The sequence below is a fragment of the Primulina eburnea genome, chromosome 15 (assembly GCF_022965805.1).
Source record: "Primulina eburnea isolate SZY01 chromosome 15, ASM2296580v1, whole genome shotgun sequence".
Lineage (NCBI taxonomy): Eukaryota > Viridiplantae > Streptophyta > Magnoliopsida > Lamiales > Gesneriaceae > Primulina > Primulina eburnea.
In genome coordinates, this window is record NC_133115.1 from 30,336,109 (window position 1) to 30,353,067 (window position 16,959).

Below are 16,959 nucleotides of genomic sequence, written 5' to 3' on the forward strand. Positions count from 1 at the left end.
CCACTGCAATAGGCGGGCAAGTATTTGAAATTTTATGATTTAAAAATATATTCCCCCGCCTATGCAAAAGGCGGGTAAAATTTTTAATTAATTTTTCTGTCCCGTCTCCTGCAGAGGCGGACAATATTTTAAATATAATTAACTCTCCCCCGCCTGTGACAATATTTTAAAAATAATTAACTCTCCCCCGCCTGTGGTACAGGCGGGGGAGAATTTAAAATTAATTTCTACCCTCCCCCGCCTCCCCTACAGGCGGGGGAGGTGAAATAATTACTCCCCCCCATTTGGAAGGGCGGGGGAGTAAAAGTTTTACTTTTTTTTTAAAATTTTTTTTGTAATATTTTAATAAGTTTTTGAAAATTACCGTTGATTGTTAATGGAGAATAAAAATTACTATAATCTGGTAAAAGACCCCTAATAATCGAAAGATCACTTTATTTTGAGCTTAACTTAACCGACCACCCACCCACAAAATATAATTATTCACATATAAGCTCATATAAATAAAATTGATCCAACACCAATTACTAAACCAATTACTAAACACTGATCTAATGGTACCACACCCTTGAGTGCCAAGCTTGTCAAAACCTGTATAGATAACATATACACACACTTCAACTTTGCTTTCCTTGATGCAGAACAAAGGTGTGAATCCCGAAAAGTACTCCAACTATTCAGGCGTAGTGAATGGTACGATACATGTCGTGGTGGGTGGTGCAGGATCCCATTTATCAGAATTCAGTCCTGTTAACTCAAGTTGGAGTCTTTACAAGGATTACGACTGGGGATTCGTCAAGTTGACTGCATTTAACCATTCGTCCCTTCTTTTCTAATACAAGAAGAGTAGCGATGGAAAGGTTTACGATTCTTTCACCATCTCTAGAGACTACAGAGATGTTTTAGCATGTGTTCATGATGGATGTGCATCGACGTTGGCAACTTGAATTAATGGGTACATACAACAGGAGGAAATAAAAAGACTTGGCTTGCAGGGATTCAGTTTCTATGAGTAGGTCTTTTGTGAGACGGTTTAACGAATTTTTATCTGTGGGACGGGTCAATCTTACCGATATTCACAATAAAAAGTAATACTTTTAGCACAAAAAATAATGATTTTTCATGGATAACCCAAATAAGATATCCATCTCACAAAATACGACCCGTGAGACCGTCTCACATAAGTTTTTGCCCAGTTTCTATTTATGTCTGGGTGGAAAATTTATTGGAAACATATTTTTTGGGAAAAATGACGTTTGTTATTGTTTGAGGGAAGGTAATTTTTAATATTACGTCAAATTGTGTATTAAAATGATCTGATAATTATGCTTTATGACAATATAAAATATTTTTAAAATTATAAAACATATTGGATTGAGTAAATACAAAAAGAAAAATATCTTGACATGAAAGCCAAGGTTGTGAGGACAAATTCTTTCAGTTTTTTAACATAAGATGCATTGAACAATTGAGTATTGATTTATTTGGTTAATAAAATTAAAATTATTTATGAAGAGTTTTAAGTGGGTGTTGGTAATAGTTTGAGAAAACGGTATTAACCCTTTTAGATGGAGACAAAGGGATTTACTTCTATTTTTATCTATTTAGGCGTAGCAGGGAATGGAACATAAGAAAGCAAGCTTGGTAAGTCTTAAATGCAAGAAATGATTCATCAGCAGTCTCAACAGAGGAGATGACACCTTAAATTGCATCACAGACTTCTATCCATTTGTATTGCATTTTACACTACATTTATGATTCTGGAATACATTAAGAAGATTTCGAGAGGTAATCCACAAGCATGATACAATAAGTTGTATTCTCTGATAATCTGATATACAAGTGAAGAACAGGACACCCGGCTACACGCTAGCAGTAGAGAGTAGGCACATAAGATAGATCTTTAAGCAACCATGTCCGTGTCAGAAGTTCTGTTTCCCTCTTCGTTTGACAAACTGATTGATGCAAGAAGATGCTCGATTTTGAGAGGACTGTGTCGAACCGTGTGCTGGAACATGACCTAAAAGACAAAAGCATAGTTTATGATATTTTGCCAAATTCGATACGAATTCAAATACCACATAAAGCAAATTTAAAATCGAATAAAATCAAGGAAAATTCAATCTTGAATTGAGATCTTGGCAAAAAGTGTCTTATCACTGTGCTACAAGTATTTGTTTTTATCAAGAAGAAGTTCCATACAAAATGGGGAGAATAATGCTTAAAAATTGCCTATTGGATGAATGCGTATACAAGTTACAGCAGATTAATTCTACCTACTTACCTTGGAGTAACTATCAGCAAAAGCACGTGCTCGATTGGGTTTGCCTAGGTAGTGCAAATCTGCTCTCTCTAGCTTTCCATCCACGAAACATAATCCTCCTTCACTGATGGCAAAACGTAGGAGATTGCCAGCCTGCAGTCCTGTCTAAAAGCCGTAAGTTAGTAAACAATCAAATTTTTAACTGTTTCCTCATTTTTGTATTTCTGTTCATGTTGTGTGCTAGAAATTGCATAGACATCCCTCATGGTATTCATTTCCTTAAATCCCTTGAATGATAAGGGCCATGAGGTGATTCAAGTATGTATAGTTAGTTACATACGAAGTACTTTCGATAAGCAATTACTGAAATCAGGTAAATATAGTGTCATGGCTTCTCATTTAAACTGATGAATAAGCATTCTTACAATTATGTAGTCAGTCAAGCATTTTTGTGCACTAAAATCATAAAACCTTTTGTATGAACTCCTCGTTCAAGCATCCGAAAATAACAGGAGGTTCGTCAGATGTAGCCAGCCTCCCATCAACAAGTAGCTCCAATACAACCTGATTATTTAACCAAAAAGAGCGATAAAGCTCACAATACTGCCCAATTATTTAATAAAGTGAAAGATCAAGTCAAAACAAATAGATTGAGCATCGCATGAAAGTATATAACTAATGCCAAATAAGGTTAACAAAGGAGCAACCATGTAAAAGTGGCTGCTCGTAGCAAACATATTACAAAATATTTGAACTAGTCCAACTATTCAAACATTGGCTTAGTAAAACAGAATTTTAAAGTGGTAAACACCAACCAGCTTCACCTTGAGGCATGCTATGCTCACCCAGCCTCAGGGACCATGCACTGCAATGCTTTTTAAAATGCTCATTCAAATTTAAATTTCATAACTCTTTCAGATTTTGCACTTAACAGCCCCAGAAAAATTCCTCAAAATATATTAAGATGCTAGCCCCTTTCAGCTATCTATGTTAATTGTCATATATCACCACCAGAGACTATAAGTATACAGTTGATCAGTAGACAGAAAGTTACACGAAAAAAAGGCCCACTATCAGACTACATTAGAATAATGATCAACCAATTCCCATAATATTAATCAAGTCCTATAATACAGGTGATTTGTCACAATGCAAACAAAGGGATTAGCATAAACATATATATACCTGCTGCTGATCTGGAACCTGTCCTTTACCATCTGTATCACAAACATATTGACTGCAATTATCATCCTTCCAGACCAGGACCAATTGTGTATTTCCCGATTGATAATGTGCAAACCTGGGAGAGAATCAGAGCGAAAATTAAAGGTGCGCCATGTGCAACTAAATGAGATTTATAGAAGTGCGATACAGTATATCTTAATGCAAGTTGCTACAATTTGAGTAATATAAAAGTCAACAGACGTGTTTAATTCAATAATGGACAAAGGCCAAGCAGAAGCGCAGGGAAATGTGTTAAAAATCATTTAGTCTACTTACATGGATTCAGTGAGTTGCAATCTGTTTGCTTAAAAAAAGTTTAAATTTAGTCATATCACCCGTCAAAGAAACAGATTTGTATTCACAGATTCATGGGTCTATCACATGGTGAGACTACTTCGGTTATTTGAACCAAAAGTTTTAACTATTTCATGTATTATCTGAACATTCAATGCTTACACATGATCAATGCAACAATGATCTGAATATGGTTTCAAGTCTAAATCTTCATCTCAGTATTGGCCCGTCAAAGAAATAGATTTGTATTTCACAGATTCATGGGTCTATCATATGGTGAGACTACTTCAGTTATTTGAACCAAAAGTTTTAACTCTTTCTATGTATTATTTGAACATTCAATGCTTACACATGATCAATGCAACAATTATCTGCATATGGTTTCAAGTCTAAATCTTCATCTCAGTATTGTCTTGCATACACCGGAAGCATGGAAAAAGATCAGATGCAACAACATTGAAACACTGATAGTTACTTATTTTTTAAGTGATAAAGAGTTTTCAGCCACAATTCAAATATAGAACAGAAACAAATTTCTTGAAATTTAAAAAGCACAAATGAAACAATCAGGCAATATGTGAAAATCCCTATGACGGCATCAAAAGTTAGGGAAGTATTGTGACGGAATCAAAGATGTATTCATGCGACGATGCATGATCTTAGAAACATAAATATTCCATGAACTCTACCAACACAAATGTTGTAAAATAATTTGCTATCCAGTCACATGCAACGATACACCTCAAGGGCTTTCCCATTGAGAACCTAGGCACTTCATTTCCTGCATAAACTTTTAATTTGAGTTAATTTCTTTATTATCTAATCCCCATTCTTAAGCAAAGATAAAGTTTTTTCAACCGTGGGACAGCAGTTATACACAGATGTTCGACTGCAAGGGAATACACAGTCGTGATTTTGTGGAAAAACAAAGCATTTCTTTTGACATCGATGACTGATAGATGAAACACGTAAAATTTGAACATTTACGGCTCCTATCATATTTTAAGTACATGCACATAAGCTCATAGAAATCATATAATTTTCAAGGTAAACTCACTTATTGTAGAACAAAAGTCCATCTTTCACATACGGCATTGATCCAGCATAAGCTGCTTTAAGACCGTCCTCATCACAACTGAAAACGGGAACCGTGCTGAACCTATATTTATGGTATGCGGATGGACCATTGCAAGCTTCTGTCTCCACAAGCTTGCTATTTAACCAGAAAAATCTGAACTCAGCTGTGCACTCATACATGGACATTCCCCCCCAACACACCAGGTCAATTACATAATATGTTTGATCAGGCTGTAAATCATAACACAACATGCAAAAAAAGTATAGTTATTTCAGATATTCAAGCAACAGTACCTCAAAGAAATGAGAAATTCATTCATTACCTCGTGGTATATACAATCAAGAATACAATAAGATTGGCCAGAGCGGGAACTGTTGCTGCTCCGTGAACCATTGGGCAGTGCAGAAGGAAAGCGGTGCATCAAAGTTCCATTACGCAATCTGCTAACCGTTGTTCCATTTGATGACACCACGAAACATCGTTTTCCAGTAGGCCTCGCAGACACATACCTATACAAAGAGCAAGATCCGGCTGCATTGAGGTACAAGAAAATTTAAACTTGAGACATGAATCAGACTCGCACAGCATTGAAGAAAGGATCTTACAGTTTTCTTTTTTCGTTTTTGATCGGTAAGTGTCTCACAATTTGTTATCAATCCCTCGAGGGGTTCAAAATCAAAATCTTCGAGCCATCATGAAAGCAACTTTGACATTCAAAAGCACGAATAACTAGAACATGGGATAGTGGGTCCAATTTTTAACAAATAAAGCATTCAAAAACTGGGTTTTCTTTTACGTTTCACACCAGAAAAAGACGAAGGTAAAAAGAAGTACCAGTCGGTGTTTAACCGATTAGGAACGTCGATCATCCACTCGGGAAGCATGAGCTGCTTAGCAAACCATCTTCGGGCTTCGGGCCCTCTAAGCTTGACGGCCTGTCGAACATCATTTATCACTTCACAAGCTTCTCCGCCCTCGGGTTCTATTTCGAATTCGGCGGCATCATTTTGAAGTGAGAGGACAGTATCGGCTAAACAACGGGCCTGTCGCTGGGCGTCGCTTCGGTTTTGAGACTGTCTTTGCAAGGAAATCTCCCTCCGCCGTTGTTGGTCGGAGATCGCCGGCCGTTTGAAAGGTCGGCGGAGATCGTGTGGAGCCATAGGTTCAGGTTACACGGAACAAGATCGTGTTGGTCTTATTTTGAAATACAGAAGTTGTTTTGCTTTATTTATTTATTATTTTTTCTGAAAAAAATTTTAATTTGAATAAATTGATTTTAATTTTTACATGTCTCTATTTTATTCCAATTTTCAATCAACAACAACAGTTACTTCGTAAACAATACATATATCAAATTCAAAGTCCTCGAAATATTTTAGTATCATCAATTTTTTGTGAAGTGAATTCGACCTCGAAAATATTTTAATATCATCAATTTTTCGTAAGGATATTGAATAGTTACCGATTAACAATTGGGATGAGACAAAATAATAATGAAATCTTGTCCAATGTATTTGGCAACTCATAGTGTTTGTTGACAAGAATTTAAGATCTTAATTAACATAAGTAACATAAAGAATATCTATAAATATAGTATAAATCATTGTTAAATAAATTGTGAATTTAGTGATTTCGTAAAAAAAATCAAATTATTGTATGAAAATTATCTTTAATAAGTTACATGATTAAAACCCAAAACATTTTAATTTACAAAACTAAAATTACAATTTTTTAACTTTTAACTAGTATTTCATAGTCCTATATCAAAAATTGCTATTTCATATAATAATAATTAAATTAATAATTTTTTAAAAATAATTAAAGTTAATAATTTTTAAAAATTATTAATATAATATGACAAATATATTTATATTTTAAATATTATTATAAAAAAGATATTTTACGTTCTTATCTTTGTTAAATGTTTCCAAATGCAGATGTCGTTCTTTCCATGTCATCGTCCTTTCTAATATGTTTGGGTAGTGCGTCGAAACCTGATATTCTATTAAGTTTCAGTGACTGTTAGTACATAAAATTTTATTTCTGTTTTAGCTGAGCTCTGATCTTTAATCACTGGTTATACTGATTCTTCGGTTAATATATGATTTTATTTTTCATTTTTGAAATAAATTTTTGATAACTTTTTTTGTAACGGAAACTCGAAGGTGTACCGTCTACACTGAATAAATCTTCGGGTTGAACGTAATAGCTTTCAAACTAAGTCAACCAAGTAAACCACACTAGATAACCCTTATGTGATAAGCTCGGCCAAGAAAGTGTTGGTAGGAAATAAAACATGTGACTAATTGATCACAAGTACACCTACTCTACCAACTTGAACACTCCTCAGGACAAGGCTCATCACTTTGCATCTGTCAAAATCTGAGATTGAGGGAGGATGTTGATCCAAGGAAGACACGGGGAAGCTTCTATGTTCGAAATATATATATCCAAGGGAGAAATTCTATATAGAGAGAGTGGTTATTTGTGAAGTAACAATATGTCTTGACCCGAACAAATTACTAAGATTTGGTTGGATGAGTTTAGATTATGTAGATTTAGAGTTAACTTCCTAGCATATTAAGGTAATTGTGATAAATTTAATTTATACATCATCTGAAATTCAAAATTAATCTTTTTTTTTTTCAAAATCTAATGTTCGTGATATAGCTAATATAATTATCTAAATATAACTTAAAGTTGCATTTTAACGAGTGTACTGTATTTTGAAAATGATTTACAATTAAAATATAACTCCTCTCTTCCAAACGGCAAAAATTTATGTGAGATGGTCTCACAGGTCTTATTTGTAAGACGGATCTTTTATTTGGGTCATCCATAAAAAAATATTACTTTTTACGCTAAGAGTATTACTTTTTATTGTGAATATGGGTATGGTTGACCCATCTCATAGATTATGATCCGTGAGACGGTCTCACATGAGACCCACTCCTTCCACACAAGTTTAAAATGTATATTTAAAATGGTTTATAACGAACACAAATTTTATATAAAATTGCATTAATCAATTTCATATAGCGTTGACTCAAAAGAAGAAATTGCTACATGAATCCATTATGGAATCCTGCTTGCACAGGCTTGGACCTGATAGAAGGCCATTAAAGATGATCACCCGGATAAACACAATGAGATAAATATTATGTAAGGCAAAGTAATGTATGCATGAAAACCCATGACGAGATTAAGAGAGTGATCATGATGCCCCCTATCCCACACGAGTTTTAAATAGATTTTTAAAATCATGAAATTATTTATAACGAATTACAATAGATTCTCTTATAATAATAACTCGTGTTAACTAGTTCCATAGAATCTTGAAGACACTGACAAAGTAACTGCTACATAAACATGAAGATTTCAAAATTCAGTGGTTTGAAATAACATGCAGTTGGGTGTCATTCTAAATTCTTCCAAAAAGAATACAAAAATACATTGAATGATAACAATTAACTTGAAATACCTATATAATCTTTTTGTCCAAATTTACACAATTGATTTGTGTCAAAAATTTAAAAATCCATGTATTTCAAATCTCTTAACCCAAAAACAGCCTAACAATATGTTTGGCAGCAAGAAATTGGATGAAATTTAGAATTATAGATATTATTTTAGTGTTCGAAAAAATGAGATTTCAAATTGTGATTGCTATTTAATGAGATTTCATAAGATTTCATTTAACTAAGTGAAATCTTTACAAAATTGGTAGGATTTCAAGTGATTTAATTATTGCTTGCTTGTACATCATCTGATATCAACGTCTCAAATTTAAGATGAGCCATTGGTTTCAAAACCAAATAGTACAAAACACCTCCCCAACTAAAAAAAAAAGACCTCAACGTCTCAAATTTAAGATGAGGTATTGGTTCAAAACCAAATAGTACAAAACCTCTCCCCAACTAAAAAAAAGACCTCATTTTTCTACCCTACATGTGTGAAGTGAGCAAGTGACATAAATCTGATTCTCTCCCAACAAAGTAGAACTGGTTTGATCACAAGTGATTGCGAAAAAACCCTTCATCCCATGTCATAAAAACAAATTGACACCGTTTTTGGTTTTGAGGATATTTCATGTTTCTCTAATTAGAATTATTTCATTTTTTTTTAGCCAAGCTCCTGCAAGCAGATCTACAACGACTTCAATATTAAATTGAAATCAATTGTTGGAGCAAATTTTCACCCACTTTTACTTTTTAAGCAAAGATATTTCCATTAAACTCTATAATATTTTAATTTTTAAAGTGGAATCACTTAGATTAATATCAAATTAATCCAAAATAAACATATAAAAAAAATTAGGCCACCCGAGCTTTCAATCAGTTTGTGAGCTAACATAGCTGAACTCCAAAACAAGTGTAGCATCCAATGAGCAAGGGTTAGGATTGTGAATGACGCGTAGAATAGATAAAGCATCGGCCTCCTCCTCGAGTCACTCGTGCAAGTTTCCGCAAGCTGAGGAGAAAAATTCCAAGTAGGCAATGAACCAAGGGGAAAATGACCCCGACTCCAAAATATGGCAATGATCCCTCCCAAAATATTTAATAAACCAAACCATACGTGCAATAGAGCTACAACTCAGATGACATGTGTAAGCTTAAAAAAATCACATCGTACTGCAAATGTTTCATTGTTATTCCTTCAAATCTCAGCTTTGATTTAACAGTCAATAAAAACAAGATTTTTTGTAATCTGATGTTTTTACCACCTGATCATATGGTCCGAGTGCAACAGAAAAACACAGGGAACATGTGATTTTCCTCTCAAACTTGCATATCATTATTTTTACATACACAAATGTCAATACAGACTATCTTTACCAACAAGGGCAAAATTGCCTCGGTCTTCTTTGGTGTTTTGCCTCTTACATTAACAAACGTATGAGGTAAGGGCAGTCCGCCATAGACGAAAGAATAATAACACTGTCTTTTCCATAACATTACTTAAGAAAAAGGCAGAAATGAGATGGCACAACCTTCACATAAAAGTAAACTCCCAGACTTGATTTGGTTGAGATACAACACCTTGTCGATAAACACATTCTCAACGCGGTTGCGAATGATATATTCGTCAGCATCATAACAAGTTCTTGTTCTTACCAAGTCAATGTCATCCTCAGCTCCCCTCTCAAAATGCTTGATGTAACTCCTAATGCTTTCATTTTTGGAATGTTTATCCGCAAAGGAGAACTGGTATGACCGAGTGCTAACTCCTGGTTCAGAAATACTTTTATTGACTGCTTTCCCAGAATCCTTGCTGCCATGAAGAAGCGGCACCTGGTAGTAAAAAATGTTTGTGATTGACAGGATAATTGAGAAGTCCACAAATTTTAATTGTTGCATATATATGCGTGGAACACAATAATCACACCAAATCTAGATTAAGGTTGAGTGCTCGCACTCCGGGAAAACTAATATAATAACCCTTTATCCACACTAAAAAAACTTCTGTAACTCATGAGAAAACAATTCATGTTTAAGTTTGACATAGGGATGAAAAGAGAACCTCTAAATTTTATTCCATACATCATGAATATGATGACCACGTGTTGTTAGGCATAGAGGATGGCTTTTATGCTCCCTTTTATTTGAATACAGATGATACGAAATCAACAAATATATATGCTACAGTAGTTACAAATTGACTCAGAGGAGGAGAAGAAATAGACACACACACACCAAACTAGGAACGTGAATTACTTTCCAGATGTCCTTGGTCTCAAATGTCAAAACTGCATGAATTACTGAATTAGTAATTCATGCCAAACAAATTTAGAAAATAAAATAAATAGCTACTCAGCAAATAGAATAACCTGTTTCTGGTGAGGGTCAGTGCACTGATCATAACATACTAACGTGGAAGGACGTCCTTTTAATGGAGATGAAGAGTGAACAGCAATAGTAGTTGCAACTGAAGAATAAGGTGGGTCTTCTGCTGCTGAAAAGTCAGAACTATCAAAAGTTGATAAAGACACACATTCATCAAAATATGCCATAGCTTCTTCACTGAGACGGTTTGACACCAATTTCCTTTCATTGCTCGCCTGAAATCAATGTAAGTAATGTCAATTTCATTTAGAAAATACATGTATACAAGTAAACAAGTTGTCTATATTTGATCAGGAACTGAAAATTTGCTAACCATAAAAGGTTAATTCATTTTTCTATCATTATAGGTGCAAAATTATCACTTCCCTAACACAAGGATAATAGAGGCAGAGTTAGGATCCTAGGTTTATGGGGTGCTGTCATGACGTGCAAAGGTTTACCCCACCAACCCCCGGGAAAAAAATGATAGAACGACACTTCAAAAGTACAGAGCTCTCCAAATACGAGTTTCATGTTCTGAAAGGACTGCAAAATTATCTCATGGTCTGAAGTGTACAACTAGTTTCTCGACGTAAGTGCTTAAAATTTAACCATACCATTGATCGAACAACTTTTCTTTCCTTATCTATTTTTATAAATATTGTAGCTAAATATAAAATAAGAGCAAATTTGTTAGAAAATAAACAAATGGATCTACAAGTATGAGGGGCAACAATAAAAAATAGGAGGAAAATAAAACTAAACGAATACACATAATTTATGCACAGCTCGACGATGATTTAGTTTTTATTTGAGAACTGAAAATATAAAATTATATTATTTAAAAAAATCTTTATTTAAAAAATAACAATAAATCTATGCACAACACTTCTTGAAACTAAAAAGAAAAAATTACTTGCCACAATGAAATTATTCTTACAAGTCATGAGAGCAGACAACTATACATCAAAACTTTATGACAACAAAAAATATCGTTTAAAATACTAAAACGAGGTTATAGCCAAACGATGAAATATTGTTTAAACTAAATGGAAATAAAAGATGAAGATCTTCAATGGTGTCCACGTGGTCTAATAATATAGTATGTGATCCTTTGTGTACGATTTTCTCAGTTCCAATTTCTTTGAACCTGATAAGATGCCTTTTCAGTCTCTTCTGGGATTATGTCATGGGCATAATATTGGTGCTTGTCAAAGAATAATCAACACTCTATTTTCCATTCATTGGCTGGAGGGACGAAAGAGTGTATCAACACACACACACACACACACACACACACAAAGAAGTCAATTGAGGTGCCCCTTGCAGTAGACATACAGTTACCGAAAGTCTGCTTGTCATTTAAAATCCTGAAGAAATCATAATAATTTGTGGTTTTACAAACATTCCACCATGTATAAGCATAAAGTTAGGAAACATTAACGTCTCACATCCCATGCTTCACTTCCACATCTCCGTAATTGATTGAATCAATTTTCCATTCCAATTTCAGGTATATCAGATTTATATTCAGATTCAATGAGCATTTCCAATAATACATATACAAATTACAAAAGAGAAACAAGTCTAGAGTATTATAGGTTACCCTTCTTCCTCGACGAAACTTCTGAACACTAGATGTCTTTGAATCTGGAATCATCTCCTTGAGTATTCTGTTGAGCTCCTTCCCACGATGCTCTTCGATAGCAAGATCTGTTCGAAGTGTTCTCACCCTTTCTTCAGACTGCAAAAATATAGTCTAATTAATAATGTCACGCTTAAATGGAGAAATATTTCCAAAAAAAAATGAAGAGGAAAGAGTTTCTGAGTTGGCAAGGCACACTCTGCAAGCAGCAAGAAACTAACAAATTAGCATCACCCAAAACATCTAGAAACTTAAGTTGAACCTCATGTTTAAAGGCATAGACATATAGTTCTAACAAAGCCTGAAGGTGAAAAAACTTCACCTCTTCCAGTTTTATCGAATATTGCCTTCTAATGTCAGATGTTAATCCAACAGCCCTGGGATTCACCAAGTCTGGAGGCATGTCAGGAACATGTGTAGCCGTAACAATGTTCATATTATCTATTCGAAAAGCCTGAATAAAAGCCAAGAGAAGGAATCAAGACGACGTCTTTCAGAAAGATGAAACACAAATAGTATGTGCAGATGCAAGTGAAGAGCAAGCTTAACAGATCTTGTTATTGCTTTCCGTAGATGGGAAGACAAATTTTGAGGGCAAACACCTATGTAGCCCCTTCATTTTGTGTAGAGCAGACTTGGCACTCAAAGTATGGAGGTTACATGAGCAAACAAGATATATTTTATTTTATTATATCAATGTTTAATCATCAACTTTGGCTTGGGGAAATGTGGTTGCTCCAATAGAAACCTCCATAGTCGCGAGTGGAGAGACATATATACAGTCAAGCCTGTTTAAACGACATTTCTTCATTTTTTATAGATAATTTCACCTTGAATTATGATTATGTTTTGTTAATTCAAGTCAATGCAAAAAGATTTATGTAAAGCAAGAACAAATTACTATAAGAAGTCCACATTGGGCACACATGAAACAAGTAGAGATTTTATTTATTTATTTATTTTTGATAGAAAACTAAATTATTATTAAAATATGAGGTTACACAAGTTGTGCGGATAAGTAATCCGCAACCACAAGACTCTACCTCATACTTAATAGTATCATATCATATATCAAAAGAAGATATATATCACCACCTCAATGTTTCCCTACTGACAGTAATATGATGGAACAATCATGGTCATAACCGTGGTGGACAAAGTTAACGAAGTAAATCTAGTAAATCAAAAGTCCATCACTAAAAAAACCTCAAATCTTTAGTGTACAAGGTAAGGACTTACATTAAAATCATCAGATATAGCTTTAATAGTTTTCTCCTCAGCTTCCGATAAGGAACCTGTTGAAAGGCCATCCTCCAAATGTGATATTTTCGTACTAAACTGGGAGACACATATGTTCGTAAATCATATTAAGTTATTTTAGTGAGTAATAATGAGTGATCGGCTTTATAAAATAGTATAATAATACTCACAGCTGAGTCATCATCAGAACACTCTGTTTCTCGATTCTGGGTTGCTATTATTCCTGATTTTTTCACACTGCCCTTAGTATCAACTCTATTCCTTGCTGAATTGATTCTATTCATGCCATCATTGATCTGTTCTTTTCTATTTCTGCTTCGAGCATTTGTAGATGTTGCAGTATCCACCACATTTTCACTCTGCATCAGGCAATATTCACAATAAAAAACTGCATTGAAAAAGCACTCATTTCAGAGTAATTGTGTTCCAAAGACAAAAACAGGCTCATTAACTAACTTATCCAGACATCTATATCCAATCTGTCGTACCCGCAAAACAGAACTGAACACTACTAGTTTTCCAGTGAAAAATCCACTTTCATTAAACATTCTAAAGGTACTTAAACTGTGACTAACCAATCCAACGATCATCATGAAAAGATCTTGCCATACACGTCATTGACAACAAGTAAAAGCAAAAAATAAAGATTCGATCCTCAAATCAAACAAGAACTCTCACCAATATCTCTACAGCCTACGCTATCATCCACATTGACTGAGCTAACAATTAAATAGTAATCATCAAACAAAAACCTTTTAAAAATACAACCTCGTAAACTCCTTTATCATGTGTCCTGGACACAGACCTCCCACGCACCCTGGACATACTTCGACCAATCCCATTTCGAACACTGCCATTCCTCGTAACGGAACGCCCCCTTACTTCATTAACAGAACTGAAACTACCGCTCTCTTTCAAATGATTCGAAGAATATGAAGACGGTTTCATTTCACCGTTTTTGAAGCTGACTTCTTCTTCCTTTTCCGGAGGTGAAGAAGATGAGGTCCAGAAAAGAGGGTTGTCTCTGCGAACTGAAAATTCGGAGGAAATCAAATTAGAGTCCTCAAATGGGAGGTGGGTTATTCGAGAAACGGAATTAACGCTGTGGGATCGGCGCAACGAGGCCGGCTGCTTTGCGGCTTTGGGTTCTGGTGCAACTCTTCTGGAGGTGGACTTGAAAGCGGCGGTTGCCATTGAATGGGATCAAAAGAGGAAATGGATGAATCCAAGAACTAGTATCGTTGATTTCGTCGATGGACGTCACTCAAGTCTTCCTTCGATTTTCCCGATGGGTGTGCGCCGCAGTCGACATTTCTGAATTGGTTCGAATGTCTTTTCGGTTCTTTATGGGAAAGTCAGGAAATCACGTTTACGAAGTTAATATGGAACTGGTCTGGTAAATTCTGTCTTCAAAAGCGTAACATCAGTTGTATTAATTTTTTTCAATCAATTATCGAATTCAAAACGAAACTCTTAACATATTCAATTTTGTTTTAGCTGAATTTAATTTCTAATTAATATTTTATCAACATAAATACAATTATATATTAAATAAATATATTTCGAACCTTTCATTTTTAGTAACCCACGATTATGTTCGAATAATTTGATTCAAATTCCAACTTGAGCAAAAAATATTAAATTTTTTTAGTTTCACATTGAACTCAAGTTTGAATATAACTATATAATATATATACTATATGGTATGGTATACATTTTATAAAGGATTAAATCATTTAATTTTTATTTTATCTTTGGAGTATGTATCTTATGAGACGGTCTCACGAATCTTTATCTGTGAGACGATTCAATCTCATCGATATTCACAATAAAAAGTAATACTCGTAGCATAAAAAGTAATATTTTTTTCATGGATGACTCAAATAAGATATACGTCTCACAAAATACGACCCGTGAGACTAACTCACACAAATTTTTGTCATATCTTTGACAATGTCAATTATAAGACATACACAGCTCGACCCATGAATTGCAAACTCGACCCATGAATTGCAATACATACACATCACTCAACCCATGAATTACAAACACATACACAGCTCGACCACACATCACATTCGACCCACACTACATGCTCAACCTACCCACTTAGCACACTCAATTGACATCTTACATAGAGATGTAAACAAACCAAACCGTTTGTGAGCTATTCGAAGCTCGGTTCGATAAAAGCTCGTTTGAGCTCGTTAAGATAAACAAACCAAACTCAAGCTTTACAGTATTCGGCTCGTTAGCTCGTGATAGTTCACGAGTAATCTTTTATATGAAAAAATAATAGTTTTGATATTTGATTTATTGATTTTGCATATTATTTATGAAATATATAGAAAAATCTATTAAATTTATTTATTATAATAAATTTACAAATTTTAATATATTTTTCTTTAAATATATAATTTATTTTTTAATTAATTTAATGAAAATTTAAATGCATAATTCATATTTATTAAGCTTTTTTAGGCTCGATAAAGGCTTGAATAAGTTCGTGAGCTATGCCTATATTCGTTAAATAAAGCTCGAGCTCGGCTCGATTATAAACAAACCAAGCTGAAACATTCAAGAGTTCGGCTCGGCTCGACTCGATTACATCCCTAATCTTACAACACTCGACCCACATACTGAGCACACTCCATCCACCTGCTCAACTCACACACTTAGCACACTCAACCCCTTGCTCGAATGTAAATACTCGCACTAACTCCACCCAAAAAATTCTAACAAAAAACGACCAGATCTAAACTGAAACAAATCTAGTTGCTACAACATAATATTACAAATATATACTTATTTCTCTTACAAATTTTCACATTTTCAAATGATATTTGATTATATTTTATTTTGTTTGTTGTGAAGAACACAAAAATAGCTAAAATTAAACCCTGAGATCGGAAGACAAGACGAATTAAAAAAAACAATTTTTTAAAAAGTGAAATCTAACTAATTAATGAGCTAATTAATTATCTCACCAAACTAACAGAGTCAGAGCCCTTTCCTCGATTTTAAAAAGTCAAAATCTCTTTTGTTTAATTAAATTTTAAATAAATTATGTATTTTGTATTACCCATTTTCTGTACACCTAGTCACTTCTTTAATTGAAGTTAGTATTAATTATGGCATATAATCGATCATAATAATCTTTTAATAAACAATAATAACTTTACATCAGAAAACACTAATTATACGTGGATCCATTAAACAAAAAATTCAAGGATACAACCAGAATTTTATCGGAATTGAACTAAGGATATCATCATGATTAACAATACGTTGATATTAGTTATAAGACCAATTTTTTTTTTTTTAAAAAAAAATTGGTCCTATTGATAATTCATAACTAGTTAAAAACCTAATT

General features: G+C 34.0%; 2 protein-coding genes across 4 annotated transcripts; both read right to left on the reverse strand.

The window, feature by feature from the left end:
- Positions 1 to 1,645: 1,645 nt before the first annotated feature.
- LOC140814574 (uncharacterized) lies at positions 1,646 to 6,075 on the reverse strand. The gene is made up of 7 exons (XM_073173595.1): positions 5,694 to 6,075; positions 5,182 to 5,368; positions 4,839 to 5,089; positions 3,449 to 3,563; positions 2,735 to 2,827; positions 2,285 to 2,428; positions 1,646 to 2,020 (listed from the first exon to the last, which is right to left on the reverse strand). Exons 1-7 carry the CDS (start codon positions 6,017 to 6,019, stop codon positions 1,904 to 1,906), a joined length of 1,233 nt encoding a protein of 410 aa, XP_073029696.1. The 5' UTR covers positions 6,020 to 6,075; the 3' UTR covers positions 1,646 to 1,903.
- Positions 6,076 to 9,554: 3,479 nt separating this feature from the next.
- Positions 9,555 to 14,971, reverse strand: LOC140814168 (uncharacterized). Of its 3 annotated transcripts, XM_073173054.1 has the most exons (7): positions 14,355 to 14,969; positions 13,757 to 13,945; positions 13,566 to 13,664; positions 12,649 to 12,780; positions 12,288 to 12,425; positions 10,687 to 10,917; positions 9,560 to 10,150 (listed from the first exon to the last, which is right to left on the reverse strand). In XM_073173054.1, the coding sequence occupies exons 1-7, from the start codon at positions 14,778 to 14,780 to the stop codon at positions 9,818 to 9,820; spliced, it is 1,548 nt and encodes a 515-aa protein (XP_073029155.1). In that variant the 5' UTR covers positions 14,781 to 14,969; the 3' UTR covers positions 9,560 to 9,817. The 3 variants fall into 3 exon arrangements, with proteins under 3 accessions (XP_073029156.1, XP_073029157.1, XP_073029155.1); XM_073173055.1 differs by lacking the exon at positions 13,566 to 13,664 and having other exon boundaries at positions 9,555 to 10,150; positions 14,355 to 14,971; XM_073173056.1 differs by lacking the exon at positions 12,649 to 12,780 and having other exon boundaries at positions 9,555 to 10,150; positions 14,355 to 14,971.
- Between the last annotated feature and the right edge of the window lie 1,988 nt (positions 14,972 to 16,959).

Bases quoted from the DNA above. Each gene is read 5' to 3' on its own strand.
- LOC140814574 (XM_073173595.1), bottom strand. From the start codon at position 6,019: ATGGCTCCACACGATCTCCGCCGACCTTTCAAACGGCCGGCGATCTCC. The intron at 5,369-5,693 runs GTACTTCTTTTT...CTCTTTGTATAG, and splicing joins AATCGGTTAAACACCGACTG to GTATGTGTCTGCGAGGCCTA. The intron at 5,090-5,181 runs GTAATGAATGAA...TATGATTTACAG, and splicing joins TTGATTGTATATACCACGAG to CCTGATCAAACATATTATGT.
- LOC140814168 (XM_073173054.1), bottom strand. From the start codon at position 14,780: ATGGCAACCGCCGCTTTCAAGTCCACCTCCAGAAGAGTTGCACCAGAA. The intron at 12,781-13,565 runs GTAAGTCCTTAC...GCTTTTATTCAG, and splicing joins CTATATCTGATGATTTTAAT to GCTTTTCGAATAGATAATAT. The intron at 12,426-12,648 runs GTGAAGTTTTTT...ATATTTTTGCAG, and splicing joins ATTCGATAAAACTGGAAGAG to TCTGAAGAAAGGGTGAGAAC.